The sequence below is a fragment of the Kogia breviceps genome, chromosome 3, assembly GCF_026419965.1.
Source record: "Kogia breviceps isolate mKogBre1 chromosome 3, mKogBre1 haplotype 1, whole genome shotgun sequence".
Taxonomy (NCBI): domain Eukaryota; kingdom Metazoa; phylum Chordata; class Mammalia; order Artiodactyla; family Physeteridae; genus Kogia; species Kogia breviceps.
The window spans coordinates 32,858,039-32,875,687 of NC_081312.1; the positions used below are offsets into that span (position 1 = coordinate 32,858,039).

The following is a 17,649-nucleotide window of genomic DNA, read 5'->3' on the forward strand; positions in this document are numbered from 1 at the left end:
ATGTAACAATTAGCAAACTAGTAAACTGAGAAACTCTGATACCTCTCAGAGGATGAGACACAATGAAGAAAAAAAACAAAAAAAGGAAAAAAAGGTAAATGAATGAATGAAAAACTCAGAGAGGCAAGGTAACAAAGAATTTAAATTATAGTCAAATGTTAGGGCCCCCAAACATTAGAATACAAAGCTGAACAAAAGCTCTTTCTGCTCGCTGGGTCCCTAAGAGTCTAAAATGAGGGATTAAAATGGCTTTATTTCAACAGAACACATTTTGTCATCTGATCTCTGTCTGTGACATGGATAAGAATAAGGAACTTATGGCTGCACTCTTAAGAGGCAACAAATCCCTGAATATTGCGCCTTGTTCACTTAAGGATGGCAAATCACTAATTGCTTGTCAATCAGGAAAAAAAAAAAGTCTATAGCTTTTATTTTAAAATAAATTTTTTTATTTTTAATTAATTTTTTTTACATTTTTATTTTAAAACAAACAGTATTTCCAAAAAACACTGCTGCAAGGGGGAATGAGGCAATAAAGGATGGGAGACAGAAGGGAAGCAGAGAAAAGACTCTGAGCCTGCAATCATAACGATCAGGCACATTCACAGAGGCCTTAGCTGTGACACTGTCCGCTCACCTCTACTCACAGGGGAGGAAGCTCAGCAAATGCACTGGGGCATGAGTTAAAGGGTCAAAGGGAAGCATTCCCTTCACAGAAATTCCTAAAAGGTGACATCAATTTGTACTCACTCCAGCAATGTGAGTCCCCCTCCTCTCAACCCAATTTCTAGGGTTCTAACCTAAAAAAGCTAGCAAAGATATAGTCAAAAATGTATACACAGAAACGTTCATCACAACATCATTGATATTAACAAAGGATCTGAAACAACCAAAATTTAACAGTGTGGGAATGGATAGTAAAGTAAGGTAGAGTTACTGCAAATCTACTTTCCAAGATTTAAAGACACAAGAAATTACTTGTGATACCATGTTAAATGAGGGAAGAAAATTGTATACCAACCTGTATATATGACTCTCAAGTTTGTTTAAACACCTTACATGTTATATGCATTTTTCAATACTGAAAGGAAATTCATAAACATACCGGCAGAGATTAGCTCTGCGCTACATGGAGGGAAGATGGATTTTCATTCTTTCTTTAGATTCATCTCTAACAAGCATACACATTACTTTTGTATCAGAAAAAAATTTTATGTTAAAATATGCCCGCCCTAAAATAACTCACTAGAGATAGCAATTGTCAGTCTTAGAGAAAGGCGTCCAAGGCTGACTCAGAAAACAAAAAGATTCAAACCTACACAGTAACTGTTCTGAAAAGGATAAGAAATTGAGAGTGCCACAGTCTAGATATTTCCTCTACCGTGGCTGCTGGCTCTACATTACTAAGCTTTGCAGGGAGCTCTACTGGAGAAACCATTCCTCCTTCCGCAGCAACCACAGCGCCTTAAACGACCTCTTAATGTGGTTCTCACCTCCCAGTATGAGGATCACAGGGAAAGAGAAAGGAAGAGCCTTACACTCTCTTGTTTTGGAGGAAGACGTTTTTCTTGTAAAGCTGTCAAAATGACTCAAAGTGAGATAGACACAATCTGAAACATAAGTCATTGGGTTATGTTTAGGAACCGTGTTATCAAAGCCCCTTATTTCTCAAGAATGAATATAAAGCAAGATCTTCGACGCCCCCTTGTGGCAAGCCTGACTACGACAACCACTTATCCATCTCCACGGTTCTCCGCCCCGGGCTGTGGGCTGTTAACAACGCCCGAGGAACCTGCCCCATAATAACCTAGTGCGTTGAACAAACGGTCCCCAAAGCAGCTGGTACTATTTTTCTTCAAGACTTGCTAGTTTAGATCCCAGAGACACCTATTCGAGGATGAGTGGGGATGAAAGGGCAGAGGAACAAACTGCAGGGTGTGCATGTGTTGTGGGCTGCTGTCGACAGGCCAAAGCTGTTGCCGGAGGCACACAACGACACCTGCACACATATCATGGGCTGCCACACGGCAGGGACCTATAGCATAAAGATCTCCTTCCCCAAGAGTATTTGCCGATTCTATAAAATTATGAAGAAAAAAGTTTTACATTTACAATCAATGAACTTTGTGTTTAGAAGTTATTAATTGGGCTTCCCTGGTGGCGCAGTGGTTGAGAGTCCGCCTGCCGATGCAGGGGACGCAGGTTCGTGCCCCGGTCCGGGAAGATCCCACATGCCGCGGAGCGGCTGGGCCCGTGAGCCATGGCCGCTGAGCCTGCGCGTCCGGAGCCTGTGCTCCGCAACGGGAGAGGCCACAGCAGTGGGAGGCCCGCGTATCGCAAAAAAAAAAAGTGAAAAAAGAAATTGTTTTATCAGTGTTAGAGCAACCATCACCAACTCGGGCACAATTCGGAAACAACAGAGCTCTTGCTGAATTCTGGCCAAAAAGCTCTTTTTTAAGCTTGTTAAGATCTTGTAAGGTAAGAAAGTTTTCCTAATACTTTATAAAAATACTAACCGCTAGTAAGTTGATTCCGTGCTCCAAGGGGTGGCCTCACGTTTGGAAAGGTGAAACACCACCGTTTTGAACATCGAAAACGTTATTAGTCTTGGCGTCCCAGGCAAGATGGGAGATGGAGAAATCCTCTCAACCTAACCAAATGACTCTGGGAGAGAATTAAGAGCTTAAAAGAGGTCAGTATTGTAAACCTGTTGGAACACTGAAGGGACCAGATACTGATTCTGAGAAAAGATAACCTTCCTCTCAGAAAGGGATTAGCTAAAAACCTTGCCATTCTGGGCAGAAGGCTTGCAAGAGACAGGGTAGGGAGAGCTGAGCAAATTACCCAAGTTCTCTTGGGAGATGGTTCTTGTGCTTCTCTGTGCCCCACCCAGGCTGAAGGCCTCTTTCCAGAAAAGAATTCCCTCCAGCGTTAGGGTGAAAACATATGGCAGGAAGTTGCTGCTTTGGTCCTGAATGTGTAAACGGGCGCATTTTCAAGCATGTGAAATAAACCGAAGCAACCCAGATGGGCTGGATCCCAACCAGGTGAGTTACCGCAGAGCATTAAGCCAAAGAATTTCTAATTATGAGGTTGAACTGGGAATATGAATCCGACCCCTTTTCGCCTCTCCAACCTCTAGAAGAACGTTTTTTTCCCCTCCTAACCTGATGGGCTTGAAATACTTGACAGCTCCTGTTTGAGATGAACCAACATGCTGGACAGGGAGGAAAAGCATTAAAAACCTGAGTGTCTTGACAAGACACTTCAGGGAGAATCCTTCATTTGTCGCCTGTACAGGGAAAGCAGAAGAGGGAGAGTAAAATGAAGGCCAAGGCTCCCATTTGTCCACAAAAATAAAATAAGAGGGTGGGGTAAAGAACTCTCACCCTGCCCAGCTAAAATTCAAGACCAGAAGCTCCCGCTGAAAACAACAGCCTTGCTCCACCGGAAGCATCCTGGGATCAGTACAGGTTAGTATTGTGAGTTGTGTCACCAGGCTTCGACAATGACATTAAAACAGGAAGAGGTGAATTTTCACCCCTGGCTCCAGCTTCCCAGCTGTCCCAACGTGGGAGGGAAGCAGCTATCACGACAGCTTGATGGGAAGGTCCTCCCCATATTTCCGGAGCAGCTTCTGGTGGTTGTGGTCCACCGACCACTGCTGGGGCAGGTGCTTGGGCTGCATGGAGTCCAGGAAGTGCTGCCGCCAGCGGCTCTCCAGCTGCATGAGGGAGCGCAGCCCGCCCTGGGTGTGGCGCTGAACCACCTTCAGCCCATGAGGAATGTAGTTTTCATTGGAGATCCTGTCAAGACACAAAGTACATGGGTCTGAGGGAAACAAGCTCAGGACAGTATCACGGTGGCTCCAAATGCTATGGGCCAAGACGCTTCGACAGGGGTTTATGGAGAGGGTGCTGGACTCCTAAAGGGTTGGTGATTTTGATGCTTTTAAAAACATCCGCTTGGGCTTCCCTGGTGGCGCAGTGGTTGCGAGTCCGCCTGCCGATGCAGGGGACACGGGTTCGTGCCCCGGTCCGGGAAGATCCCACATGCAGCGATAGCGGCTGGGCCCGTGAGCCATGGCCGCTGAGCCTGCGCGTCCGGAGCCTGTGCTCCGCAACGGGAGAGGCCACAACAGTGAGACGCCCGCGTACCGCAAAAACAAAAAACAAAAAAAAAAAACATCCGCTTTCCCATAGCTGCCTTTTTAAAAATAGTTTGGACATAGAACACACAATCCAGCAGGAAGGCATTTGGGGATTCTGATCTATACTTATGGGAAGGCCACTGCCTAATACTCAGCCCCCACTAGAGAGGCCCCACTGTCTGGCTGATGATGGGTGAAGAATGCTGGTCTTTCATTTACTCCAGGGTTCCCCAGTTACTTCGTTTAAGTTACTCATTCGGAACCATACTCGGTCTTTATATTAGCTGCTCAATCAGCCCGCGTGTTCCAGGTTTTCATCACAGTGTAACACCTGAATGCAAAATGAAGGTGGTACTATTTCTTCGGTGTCTTCCTTCTTATACAACGAAGGCCAAACCACGTCCACAAGACGTGCTTCTGTTGCGATGAAATTCTACCGTGGTTGCTCGGTTGCACAGCTAGTGCTGTTTAATGAGAAGATGAATCCCTGCCTCCTTTCTAACTAAGAAACCGTGTGGACAGTACTGTCAGCTCCTGTGAATAAAGGAAGCTCCCTGCCCGGGGCTCAGTTCCTCTCCCTACAATCCATACCCAACTCTCAATCCTCGCTAACTAGCAGTGTTCGTACCGCCTGGGTATTTGCAGGGCGTTTTCTTATTTAGCTCACAAGTATCCCACTCACCAACCTGCCTAACTTTCCCCAAACAGCTGTTCTTCTCGGTCCTTGATCTCCAAGCCCAGCACCCTTCCATCCAAGTCAGCAGGATGAATTTGCTAGAAATGTCTGTCACTGAAAGGGCAAGTTTAGCTGTTTTGGGAAATACATTTGGGAGTTGGTTAAAGGAGCCAGTCTCATTAATTTGTAATATGACCTTGGTAAGTTACTTAACTTTAACCTCGGGGCATCTAATATAAAACTTGGAAAATAGTTTTAAGAATAAAATTTAAGAATAATTTTTTTAAATTTTAAAAGATTTTAAAGATACGCGATATGTTAGCAGTTACCAGGAAGAAACTCCTACCTCACAGGGTTGTTATAAGAAATAATTAAAGCAATTTTTATATAAAGTTTATTAACTTGGTGGAATAGATTAGGATATCTGTAAAAAATTTATTCAATAAATATTTTTTGCTATAATTAAGTTCGTGGGGGAGGGCTGTTTTGTTTTCATAACAAAACACTGAGGCAACCAGCATAACTACCAGGGTTTGCGACCTTATCAGTTCAATGACTTCAACCCCTGTTACCACTGAAAGAAGTGGCAAGTTGGGAAGCAAAACTACAGCAGGTAGCCCAGAGTTTTTATCATCTGGGCCATGTGCCCATTTATTTCTCAGGGCCAAAAAATGCTTCTCATTTAGGGACACTGAATTGAATGATACGAATTCAACTATGTACTGATGGGGAAAGAGAGAGAAAGCAAGCAAGGAAGGAAAAAGGTAAAAAGTAATTTAAATAGTAACAGCAATTCCGGCCAACATCCCATTCAGTAGGCCAACGCCCCGGAGTACAGGTGAGACAAGAAACATGAATCCATTTGTCTCAATTCCCACAGACCTACATAAGGGAAGAGATGCAAAACCCCACACACTGTACTTCACGGGCAACTCCAGAGACTGGAGGATATTTTTTGCCTCTTATTTTCCTCTTATGAGCTGTGACCTGAGGATTTACTTCTGCAGAGAATGTATAAGGTACAACTCCAGTGCCTCTGAGCTCTCCTGCTAATCACGAAAATGGCTGGACCTAAGTATATGACCTCGAAGGGTCAAGGATAGAAGGCGAGTCTCCTGTGGAAAGTAAATTAGCAAATAGATCGCTCTATCCCACCTGCGTGGTATCTTAAGCCACAGAGACTCAACGGGGTAAGCACGAGGCCGCACACTGCACCTGGACGACCGCTGCCCCCTCCCCGGCAAGCATTCTCACGGAGTAGTCGGGGTTAAGTCACTGGACTGGTCCTCAATCCCCTCTGAGCAGGACTGTAGATCGTACCTGGTCTCCAGGCTGGCAGCCTCCTGAAGCATCTCCTCCGTGACCGTGTCTGTGTGATAAAACTCTCTGAGCGCCTGCAGCAGCTCCTCCCTTCGGTGCGCGGGCAGGCCCTCTGCGTTGAGCAGGGCCCTGGCCCCAGAACGCACCTGCCGGCGCTCGGGATCTTCCAGCAGGCGCAAGCCCTCCTCGGAGCCAGTGGGGGCCTGGAACTCCCTGGCCAGCTGCTGCTTCAGGTGGTTGTCATAGTAGTTGGAGATGGCGTGGCAGGAGGTGCAGAGCAGCAGCACGTCGTGGGAGTTGTGGTCCTTCATCTCGATGGGGAAGTGCTTCCGGTACTCATGCGGAATCACGTTCTTCCTAAACAGGCCCACACAGAAGGCAATGCTCGTTAGCGCACGACACAGGACATAACGTGGAGTCGGCAGGCAGGCAGGCTACTAGGGTTCTGATCTGGTCCTAAACACAACTGAGGAGCTTGGGTCCCACGGCCCAGCAGAGGTGACATAAAGGCCGTACCACCTACTCCACTCTTGGCCCACCTACGTACGGGCCTTGGGTTCTCCTCTCCTTGAAGTGAGTGCAGGCCACCGGCGGTCAGACTCCTCTGGCAGGCCAGGGGCAGGGAGAGGCGAATAACAACCTTTGGGAAGGCTGTGCTCCCAGAAGGAAAAGTATCCGAGAAATGAAAAGAAATTCTAATGGCCTTCAACATCTGGAAAACAACTCTCTCAAAGCACACAGCAGGTAACTGCTACTCCTGAAACTCTGGAAGCCTGGTGACCTGTAAAAGCCCATTTCCTTCACCTGAAGAATCCCTTACTCTAAAATTGTCTCCCTGGTTCATCAAAGTCCATCATTATTGTCTAAGGAGAACTAAGCTCTCGGGGAAACCTCTTGGCAGCAACAACCATTTGTCACACTTTGCAAGCGGAGAAAGGAGGCAAGCGAGTTGCTACACAGAACCAGGGAGAAAGCCAGGGTTCTGGGCACCCAGGACCAGTGGTAACTTCACCTTCACTGCCTGGAGACCTTGACGCAGCATAATCTTCTCAGACTATTCCGGAGTGTGCCTTCGGGTCATCTAGATACCCATATATCAAGGGTCACAAAGCTTGTGAGCCACTCAAGGGAGGATCATAAGGACACAGAGAGAAAGGCAGCTTCCTAAGGAAGGAAGGTCTCCGTTCCTTCATGAGCAAAGGGAATGACTCTCTTCGTGGCAAACTGTTATCGAGAAGAGTGTTTCATCCTGGAAACTAAGAACTGGCTCAGGAGGGGCAGAAGCCACTACAGCGAGGCCAGGCAGAGTGCTGAAGCTCTTGAGGACACCGGGGTGCCCCCTGGGGACAAGTCTCCCAGCCAAAGTAGGCAGACTCAGTCAAGCCCGCCAAGGGCTCGGCGTGTGGCTTGAAGGGCAATTTCCGTCAGAGGCAGACAACAGGGCAGCCCAGCCCACACTCACCGAATGTATGAGTCTTTCTTGCCACACACTACACACAGGTTTTCTTTAATCATCAAGTAGTAGTCTCCCGGGGATTCAGGTCTCCCCGCAGGTTCAAACTGTAGCTGGACCACAAAAGGCTCTTCACTCACCAGCTCTTAGGGGAAAGAAGCAGTGTTAGTGCATGACTGCCCACCTCTCCCACAAGGAAGAAGCGCCACCTCAGTTGTTCTCTGCTGTATCCTGGCAGAAATCACTATTTCTGGGTTCTGAACAGCCCCATCCCACGTGTCTCTAGGTCTCTCTGCCTTCTATCCATCCCATCCCTTTGCCTTATCTCGTGCCCACTCGGGTCAGTGCCTGCGTGCACCTAATTATAAACCTAATATGACAGTTGAATCTCAAACCTCCAATGCCTTTGTCCAGGTACCACTGAGCTTTTCTTCGATCACAAGTGCAGAGGGGCTGTCCATCAGGAGCGTGGAGAAAGCAGTTATCATAGAGGGGTGATTTTCTGTGAGGAAGGGAGAGAGAAATCTAAAACTGGGAGCTAACTATTGATCAAAGTACCAGTTGCCTTCCTATACTGAGTGACCCAAACTACTCAACACTAGGGTCAAACATTACATTTTTGGATAAAAAAAAAAACAAAAAACATGGCAAGAAATCATGTTTATTCCTCCATCTGCACTGGACTAGGAAAGAGAAATTAAAATGAATCAGTTTTGGGCTTCCCTGGTGGCGCAGTGGTTGAGAGTCCGCCTGCCGATGCAGGAGACACGGGTTCGTGCCCTGGTTCGGGAAGATCCCACATGCCGCGGAGCAACTAAGCCCGTGAGCCATGGCCGCTGAGCCTGCGTGTCCGGAGCCTGTGCTCCGCAACGGGAGAGGCCACAACAGTGAGAGGCCCGCGTACCGCAAAAAAAAAAAAAAAAAATAAAATAAATAAATAAAATGAATCAGTTTATACTATTAGTTTTTATATTTATAGATTGGAACATTAGGGAGTGAGTTGGGTAGTGTTTACATAGTTCTATCATGAAAGCAAGCAGGAACAGAACACCAGGAAAACTTCCCTGTAGAGTAATCACTGGATTAACAAAGTAAATTAAAATGAAAGAACTTCAAGCTAAAGTAATGGGTGCCACGTGGATTTATTTCTGGCTCATATGCAATAGTGGCTTCAATTTAATCACACAATTCCTAAAGGCACTTTACTATAGGGACCAAATTTCCACTACAAAGTACTTATTAGTCATCTTTCTGCGTAGAGGCGTAAGCTGTACAGGAAAATTCCCATTGGCTAGAGAATAACATCGGCTTAGGACTGGATGCCATTCTAAATAATCAAATACCAAATGAACAAGAAATCAGATGATGCATTTCTCCTGAAAAGTATGAGGCACTTCGTTTTACCTTCACAGCTATCCTGAAGCAAGCAAGGAATAATAATTATGCCCTCACTTATAATTGGAAAAGTAAGTTCTAAGGTCACATCAAGGTCAGTGGCAAAGCTAGGTTAAGCTCTCCTCCTTTTCACTCCAACTGCCCACAAATAAAAAAGTAGAAGAAGGGCAAAAGGAAAAAATATACAAATACATCAAAGGATAGCTCCAAATGTCCTTGAAGGAAAGGAAAAATAGAATTAATCCTTGGAGAGCCTCTGCCACCTTACCACACTAGCCTTCTCCCCAGATCCAAGGTAAGGCATCACGCCTTTTGCTAGAAGCTGGGCCTTGGAACAACTCAGTTACCTGGCAGAATAGCCCACTCCAAGGGGCTTTCTTTTATGTTTTCTGGGGTCTCTCCCTTGGTGGCGGCCTGGCATCATTCCATCGGTCTTCGACTTCTTATTTCTTGGCTTCTGCTGAGATTCTGTTGCTTCCCCATTAACCTCCTCTCCCAATCTGCTAATTCCTTTGCTTCGGAATGGGATATCTACCACATCCTGACATTTCTCCAAGACTTTTCTCCAGCCAATGAAGTCATCATTTTCTTCTAGAGTTGAATTCCTAGAGAAAGGGTATCCAAGAAGATGGAGAAAGAGAGCCACTGAAATCTGGGCATCCCTGGCAGCATAAATTACCTGAAGAGAAAAGTCAGAGGTCAGTGGAATCCGGAAGACAAACCAGAGAGAGCAACTTCAAGATCAATTGCAAAGACAGAGACAACTTTTAGGTTCCAATTCAAGATGTACAGTAACCCAGGCGCCATGTACTCCTTGAAACCTTTTAATTACAAAAAAATTCAAATGATACAAAAACAAATCAAATAGTATAATGAATCCTCATGTTCTCTACGCTTTTAACTAACATAGCTAAAATAATGACCTACTCTACATGCTCAAAACTCCTCATCTGTATAAATCAGTGAAGTTTCTTTCTATCTGCTACCAAACCTGCTGGACAGATTTTTCTCAAGTTTGGGGTAGGGTAGTTACCACAGGTCTGACAACTTCACTTTGGAAACTGTCATCATCTAGAAAACTGAAACCAAGATTCGTTAAGAGGCCTGGGTGACTATTGATCAGAAACAAACTGCTGTACATATTAATACAATGTGTAAAGCAAGGAAAACAGTTTCAAACATGGACCTCAAATCAAAAGTCACAAGGGCCCACTTCTGGAATTTACGTATTTATTAATAGTAAGTCATTTTCCCAAGCAACTAGGCACAGGCAAGCTGGTCATAAATAAAAGTAGCCAAAACTATAATTAATAGCTCTTCCCAACAAAGCATGTGAGGACTTTAAAATTCCTTTAATTCACCTTTAATAATCAAGCCTGGTAAATAACACTATTAGTAAGGATTTTTTTTTGTGCTTTTAGAATAATAGAAAAAAAGAATAGAATAATAGAAAAATAAGGTTTGGGTAAAATTCTCCACCTAAACCCAACCATCTACATCTCTGTCAGCAAGTTGTCTCCCACAGGAAAAGAGGGTGCTTGAAAGTGAAGAGTTCAGAACGCTTTTTAACAAATTATTTCCAAATGATAAGGAATCCAAGGCACTTTTCAACAAATGGTGCTGGAACAACTGGATGTCCACATGCAAAAAGATAAAGTTGGACTCCTACTTCACACCACACACAAAAGTTAACTCAAAATGGATTATGAACCTAAGTGTAAGAGCCAAAACATAAGACTCTTAGAAGAAAACATAGGAGGGACTTCCCTGGTGGCACAGTGGTTAAGAATCTGCCTGCCAATGCAGGGGACACGGGTTCGAGCCCCGGTCTGGGAAGATACCACATGCCGCGGAGCAACTAAGCAACTAACCGTACTGAGCCTGTGCTCTAGAGCCTGCAAGCCACAACTACTGAAGCCCGCACGCCTAGAGTCAGTGCTCCGCACAAGAGAAGCCACCGCAATGAGAAGCCCTCACACCACAATGAAGAGTAGCCCCTGCTCGCCACAACTAGAAAAAGCCCACGTACAGCAACAAAGACCCAACACAGCCAAAAATAAATAAATAAATTTATTTATTTATTTATTTATTTATTTTTGCGGTACGCGGGCCTCTCACTGTTGTGGCCTCTCCCATTGCGGAGCACGCAGGCTCAGCGGCCATGGCTCACGGGCCCAGCCGGTCCGCGGCATGTGGGATCTTCCCGGACCGGGGCACGAACCCATGTCCCCTGCACCGGCAGGCGGACTCTCAACCACTGCGCCACCAGGGAAGCCCAATAAATTTATTTTTTAAAAAAAAGAAAACAGAGGAGTAAATGTTCATGACCTTGGGTTAGGCAATGATTTCTTAGATATGACACCAAAAGCATGAGAAATAAAAGAAAAAATAGATAACTGGACCTCATCAAAATTAAAAGCTTTCGTGCTTTAAATGATCCCATCAAGTAAGTGAAAAGACAATCTGCAGAAGATGGGAGAAAATATTTATAAATTATATATCTGATAAGGGATTAGTATCCAGAATATATAAAGAATACACACACACACACACACATCTCTTAAAACTCAACAATTTAAAGACAAACGACACAATTAAAATGTGAGCAAAGGATCTGAACAGACATTTCTCCAAAGAAGATATACCAATAGCCAATAAGTATATGAAAGATGCTCAGCATCATTGGTCACTAGGGAAATATAAATCAAAACCACAATGAAATACCACTTCACACCTACTAGGATTGCTCTAATCAAAAAGATGAATAATAATAAGTGCTGGTAAGGTTATGGAAAATTGGAACCTTCATACATTGCTGCTGGGACTACAAAATGGTACAGTTACTTTGGAAAATAGTTGGGCAGTTCCTCAAAGAGTTAAACATAGTTACCATATGATTCAGCAATTCCATCCTAGGTATTTACCCAAGAGAATTGAAAATGTATGTCCACATAAAAACTTATACACAGGGCTTCCCTGGTGGCGCAGTGGTTGAGAATCCGCCTGTCGATGCAGGAGACACGGGTTCGTGCCCTGGTCCGGGAAGATCCCACATGCCGCGGAGCAACTAAGTCCGTGAGCCATGGCCGCTAGGCCTGCGCGTCCAGAGCCTGTGCTCCGCAACGGGAGAGGCCACAACAGTGAGAGGCCCGCGTACAGCAAAAAAAAAAAAAACTTATACACAGATATTCATAGTGGCTTATTCATAACAGCTAAAAAATGAAAGCAACCCAAATATCTACCAATTGATAAACGAATAAACAAAATGTGGTCTGTCCATACAATGAAGCATTATTTAGCAATAAAAAAGAAATGAAGTACCAACAGATGGTACAACATGGATGAACCACAAAAACATGGTAAGTGAAGAAGCCAATCCAAAAAACCACATACTGTATGATTCCATTTATATGAAATGTCCAGAACAGGCAAATTTATAGAGACAGAAAGTAGATTAGTGGTTGCCTAAGGCTGGGGTGTTGGGGAGGTGAGATGGGAAGTGACTGCTAATGGGTATGGGGTTTCTTTTGGGGTGATGAAAATGTTCTAAAACTAGATTGTGGTGATGGTTACACCACTCTGTAAATATACTAAAATCCATTGACTTGTATACTTTTTTATTTTTTATTTTTTTGGCCGCATTGCACGGCTTGCAGGATCTTAGTTCCCCAACCAGGGATTGAACCCGGGCCCCCAGCAGTGGAAGGGCGGAGTCCTAACCACTGGACTGCCAGGGAAGTCCCTGACTTGTATACTTTAAATGCGTGCATTTTATTGTATGTAAATCATATTTCAATAAAGCTATTAAAAGGAAGGAAGGAATGAACCAACCAAGGCACAAAGAAGTAACTTACTCAGGGTCGCAGCAAATCTGAAATAGCTTTAGAAAACAAAATCAGATACCTTGATTCCCAGAACTCTCTCACAGTATAATATTAATCCTAAAATACTAACTATTGCTAACTCTTTCCATTATCAATGTTTTGGGGGATTTCCCTGGTGGTCTGGTGGTTAAGACTGGGCTTCCACTGCAGGGTGCGTGGGTTCCCCCTGGTAGGGAACTAGGATTGTTGCATGCCATGCAGTACAGTCCAAAAAAAAAAAACAAAAACAAAACACACAACACAATGTTTTAGAAGGATGAACAAACAAATGGTAATGAACTAAGCAAACAAGAGAAGGTTGAAACCTAGGCCTATAGGGGGTAGTAAACAAAAAATCAAATTAATGTGAGCCACCAAGAATGGCAAAGTATAAAGAATGCGAGGCACCATGATACAAGCAGGGGTGAAAACAGGAGAATCAGGTGACAGTCTCTGTAAATAACACTTACAACCCCAGATCTCCTCTCTTACAGCACAGGGACAGGCAATTACTCCTCCCCTGACCCAAAAGAGTAAAAGTTTGTAGAACCAAAACTAAAATGGAGTCACTTATGTCAGAGACAAAATGGAAGTGGCCAATGCAGGCGCATTAAAGAAAATGAAACTTTATTTAACATAACTTGCAGGAATTTACAGCTCTCCTCAGAAATCAGCAGAGGATGTCAGTCAATCTCCAAACACTGAGTCTGTTCATGCCATCTTTGGACTTCCTTATTCCCCTGTCTCAGCTATCCTGATCCAAATAAGGAAGAAGACCACTAGGCAAACAATCAGCTGAAAAAGCCAAAAATCTTCCACATTTACCCAATGAAAACCCTTTAGTCTGTGAGCAACTTGAAACTCATTGCTCCCATGGCCTTGAGTTTCCCAGCTTGCAGGTCAAAACTGTTGCAATAAACTTACATTTCTGCTTTGTTTTACTCTGTGTGCAGAGTTTGGGTTTTGACAAGTTTAAGTCATATAGTGCCTAAATCACAGAGGATCTGGACCTAGTAATACCAGGCATGGCAGAGGTTGGGGGTAAAGTGTCACCAGGAAAAAGGAGGATTATGGGAAAATCTACATATTAAATGATGAGACTACCAGCACCTTCTCTCCCACTCAGCTACCAGAATATATAGGCTGTGGGGCTGATACTTCTTGGGCATAAGAGTAGGAAAGTCATGTCTGGAGAAACTGAGTGGCCTGAGAGAAAAGACTTACAGTTACTGACATTTGACTTTAATTTATATTAATAGTTACTGATAATAAAACTCGCTAGTCAAAAATACCTGGCCATATGCTCCCTACTCTCATTCCATTTTTTAAAAATGTCATATTTAAATATTATTTTCTTTATTTTACAAAATCTCATTAAGCATTATGTTCATAATTAGAAAAACGATAAAATTTTTAAAATGAAGAATGAATAAGAGTCTTTGGAAATTCTGAATTCTCACAATAATATGGATCACAAATTTGGTTTCAAATTTGGTAGCAATTAACTTTTTCTTCCCAATGTTTTAGTTGAAAGTTTTCAAACCTAAGGAAAAGTTAAAAGAATGATAATTGACATTCACAATTGTCAACATTTGCTTTATCTCTTTATAATACAATACATACGCCACACAAATACTTGTGGGTTTTTTGGGGGGCTGAACACTTTTCAAAATTAAGTTGCAGCTATTATGATATTTATTTCATCCCTAAATACTTTAGTGTGTATCTTCTAAGAACAAGGACACTCTCCTACATTATCACACCCAAGAACTTTAACATTGACAAAATACAATAATACACAGTTGTATTCTAATGTCTCCAACAGTCCCAAAGGTGTCTTTTACAGATGTTGCAGGATTCAGAAATTTCAGAATTTTATTTAGAATTTTTAGAATTATTTACAGAATTATGCAACCTTTATCACAGTCATTTTTAGAACATTTTCAGCAGCCCAATAAGAAAACTTATATCCTTTACCAGTCATCCCTCACTTCCTCCAGTCCTAGGAAGCCATTAATTTATTTTTTGTCTCTACAGATTTGCCTGTTCTGAATATTTCATATAAATGGAATCATACAATATGTGATCTTTTGTGACTAGCTTCTTTCACTTAGCATAATGTTTTCAAGACTCATCCATGTTGTAGCTTTTTATTGCTGAATAATATTCCATTGTATAGCTATACCATATTTTATTTACTCATTCATTAACTGATAGATTCAACTGGCGCTTTTCCTTTGTAAACAAAAATGGATAGCTAAGGATCTAAACATTTTAGAAAAATCTTTAACGTGGAAGACAAAGACCAAATCAAACATTTAAATTAGAAATTCAGAGTAAAAAGAGGCAATGCAGGAAAGAGAAGAAAACTTCAGATATCTTCAATACTCTAAGATAACAGAAGATATGATATCCATTAAACAAAAATGCAAAGTTATTTTAAAAGCGAATATTGAGAAAAGACCAGGAGCTCTTATAACTTGATACGATAGGAAATTAAAAGTTGATTGGAATACTGAAAGATAAACTTGAGGACATTTCCCAGAAGGTAAAACAAAAAATACAGAGATGGAAAATCAAAGAGAAAATATTTTACTAAGAAAATTAGAGGATCAATTCAAGGGATTCAATATACAAATAATATGAGTTCTAGAAACAAAAAAGAGGGAAATTTTCCAAGAAATACTATGGGAATAATTCCCTGAACTGAAAGACATGAGCTTCCAGACTGAAAGCGTCCACTGAATTCTAAAACTATAATGAAAAATGGCCCACAGTATCATCATGAATTTTAAAAACTGAGAATAAAGAGAAGATTTTCCAGAAGGAAAAACAAGTCACATACTCAACATCAACACTGGAAGCTACAAGGAGCATTGCCTTCAAAGTTCTGAAGAAACATGATTTCCACCCTAAAATGCTATCCCTCAGCTGAACTATCAGTTAATAGAGAGGGAAACTAATATCTTTTCAGACATGCATGGTGTCATAAATTAACTCCCCATGCTCCTTTCCTCAAGAAGCTATTTTGAATGTACTCCACCAAGATAAGAAAGTAAAAAGACACGATATTTTTAAAACAGAGGATCTACTATAGAAGAGAGGTGAAGGGAATTCCCGGGTTGACGGTAAATGCAAATTTCAGGATGAGAGTTGGGCAGCAGGGCTGGAGTGCAACCAGTCCTGAAAGGAGCAGGATGACAGAGCTCTAGCAGGGCGAGCTCCAAGGGAAAATGAGGTGAGTAAGTTACCTGACTGTGTCTGGAGCAGCAGAAAGGAGATCTCTACATAGTTCTGTTAAAGAGTCTGCGGTTGAAACAGTTAACAGGTACATAGAAAACTAAGCAAACAAAAATATAAATGACTACTCCTGGGAAAACAAAAAGTTGTACAAGGAAAAAACATTTACTTTAGTCAGTTTACTATGCGGAACAGCTATAAATAATATCAATATAAGTAGATATTAACCTGATAAAAATGATGATTTACCTCTATTGGGAGCATGGGGAAGGGAATAAGTATCTGTCTGGGGATACAGGAATTGCAAGAGTACTATACTAAATCATGTCTTCCACAGCAAGAAGTCAAAAGATAATATGTAAAATAAGAAAGAGTAATATATGCATGTAATTTTAAAATATAATGGTAATTACCAGAAAGAAATGAAATCAGTTGCCTCTGAAAAGAAGGAAGAGTAATTAGGAATGGGGGAGGAAGGCAGGGAACTACTGGCTGTTTCTTATAATAAGTCTTATAACACTCTGGTTTTTTAAATTATGCATTTGTATTCATGACAAAAAAAAATTACATTTTCTGAAATGCCTGGCATATAGTAAATACTCCAAAAAAAATAGAATGGGGACTCTTACCCTTTTATTTAAGTAGCATCTACATTATTATAGAGCATTTTTCTTGGGTATCATCAATGAGGCTCTTTTAAGGCATTTCTGCCCAACACATATCATCTTTGAGGATTAGAATTTTAAAAATAATTATATTTCACAAGCAATGACTCTTCCACTCTTCAACTACTCTGATAAGAAGTACCTGATCCTCAGTAAGATTCTCAGCATCCCAGTTGCTGCAACGAAGCAGAAGGGACTTGTCCAGGGGAAAGTTCAAAACAGTCTCAGCGAGTGATTTCAGGCTAAGCCCATTAGAGAGCAAATTGTTTCTATAAGAAATAAATAAAATCATGTGTCAAAAATGGGAAAGGACAAGAACAGGCCAACCAAAAAAGGTATACAAATGGCCAATAAACAAATGACACATAATCTCACTACATCAAACCAAATAAAAAGTATATACAATTTAAAAATCTATCAGATTACAAAGATTTTTTTAAAATAACTATATCTAGTATTGGTGGAACATGAAGAATCACCATCTAATCTAAAATTTGTGCACTGAACATTTGTATAACCTTTATGAAAAACAGTTTGTCGTAAATAGCTATCAAAATTTTGAACATGAAAATTCTGTGATTCAATAATTCCACTTCTAGTAATTTATCCTAAGACAAATGTACATAAAACAATCTTCATTACAGCACTATTTGTAGTAGCAAAGAACTGGAAACAACCTAACATCCTCAATAGAAGACTGGCTAAATATCCATGCAATTAAATTCCACATCGCTATTAAAAATAAGGATGTAGATCTATATTGATGTGAAAAGATATCCATGATGTATTAGTTAAGTAAAAAGAGATTATGAAAGAAAACATGTTATGAACTCTTTATATTAATATATATATATATATATACACTACACAATAAATGTGTGTATGTG

General features: G+C 41.9%; 1 protein-coding gene across 6 annotated transcripts in view; it reads right to left on the reverse strand.

Moving 5' to 3' along the window:
• Window positions 1–473: 473 nt before the first annotated feature.
• Window positions 474–17,649, reverse strand: part of EXD2 (exonuclease 3'-5' domain containing 2) — an 85,799-nt gene continuing 68,623 nt past the window's right edge. For all 6 annotated transcript variants that reach the window (XM_059056763.2, XM_059056762.2, XM_067028272.1 and 3 more), the window contains 6 exons: window positions 16,905–17,031; window positions 9,342–9,673; window positions 7,995–8,101; window positions 7,609–7,744; window positions 6,147–6,503; window positions 474–3,806 (listed from right to left, as the gene is read on the reverse strand). In XM_059056763.2, coding sequence (XP_058912746.1) covers window positions 3,590–3,806; window positions 6,147–6,503; window positions 7,609–7,744; window positions 7,995–8,101; window positions 9,342–9,673; window positions 16,905–17,031 — 1,276 coding nt within the window. In that variant the 3' untranslated portion in view covers window positions 474–3,589. The remainder of the gene's footprint in view (window positions 3,807–6,146; window positions 6,504–7,608; window positions 7,745–7,994; window positions 8,102–9,341; window positions 9,674–16,904; window positions 17,032–17,649) is intronic.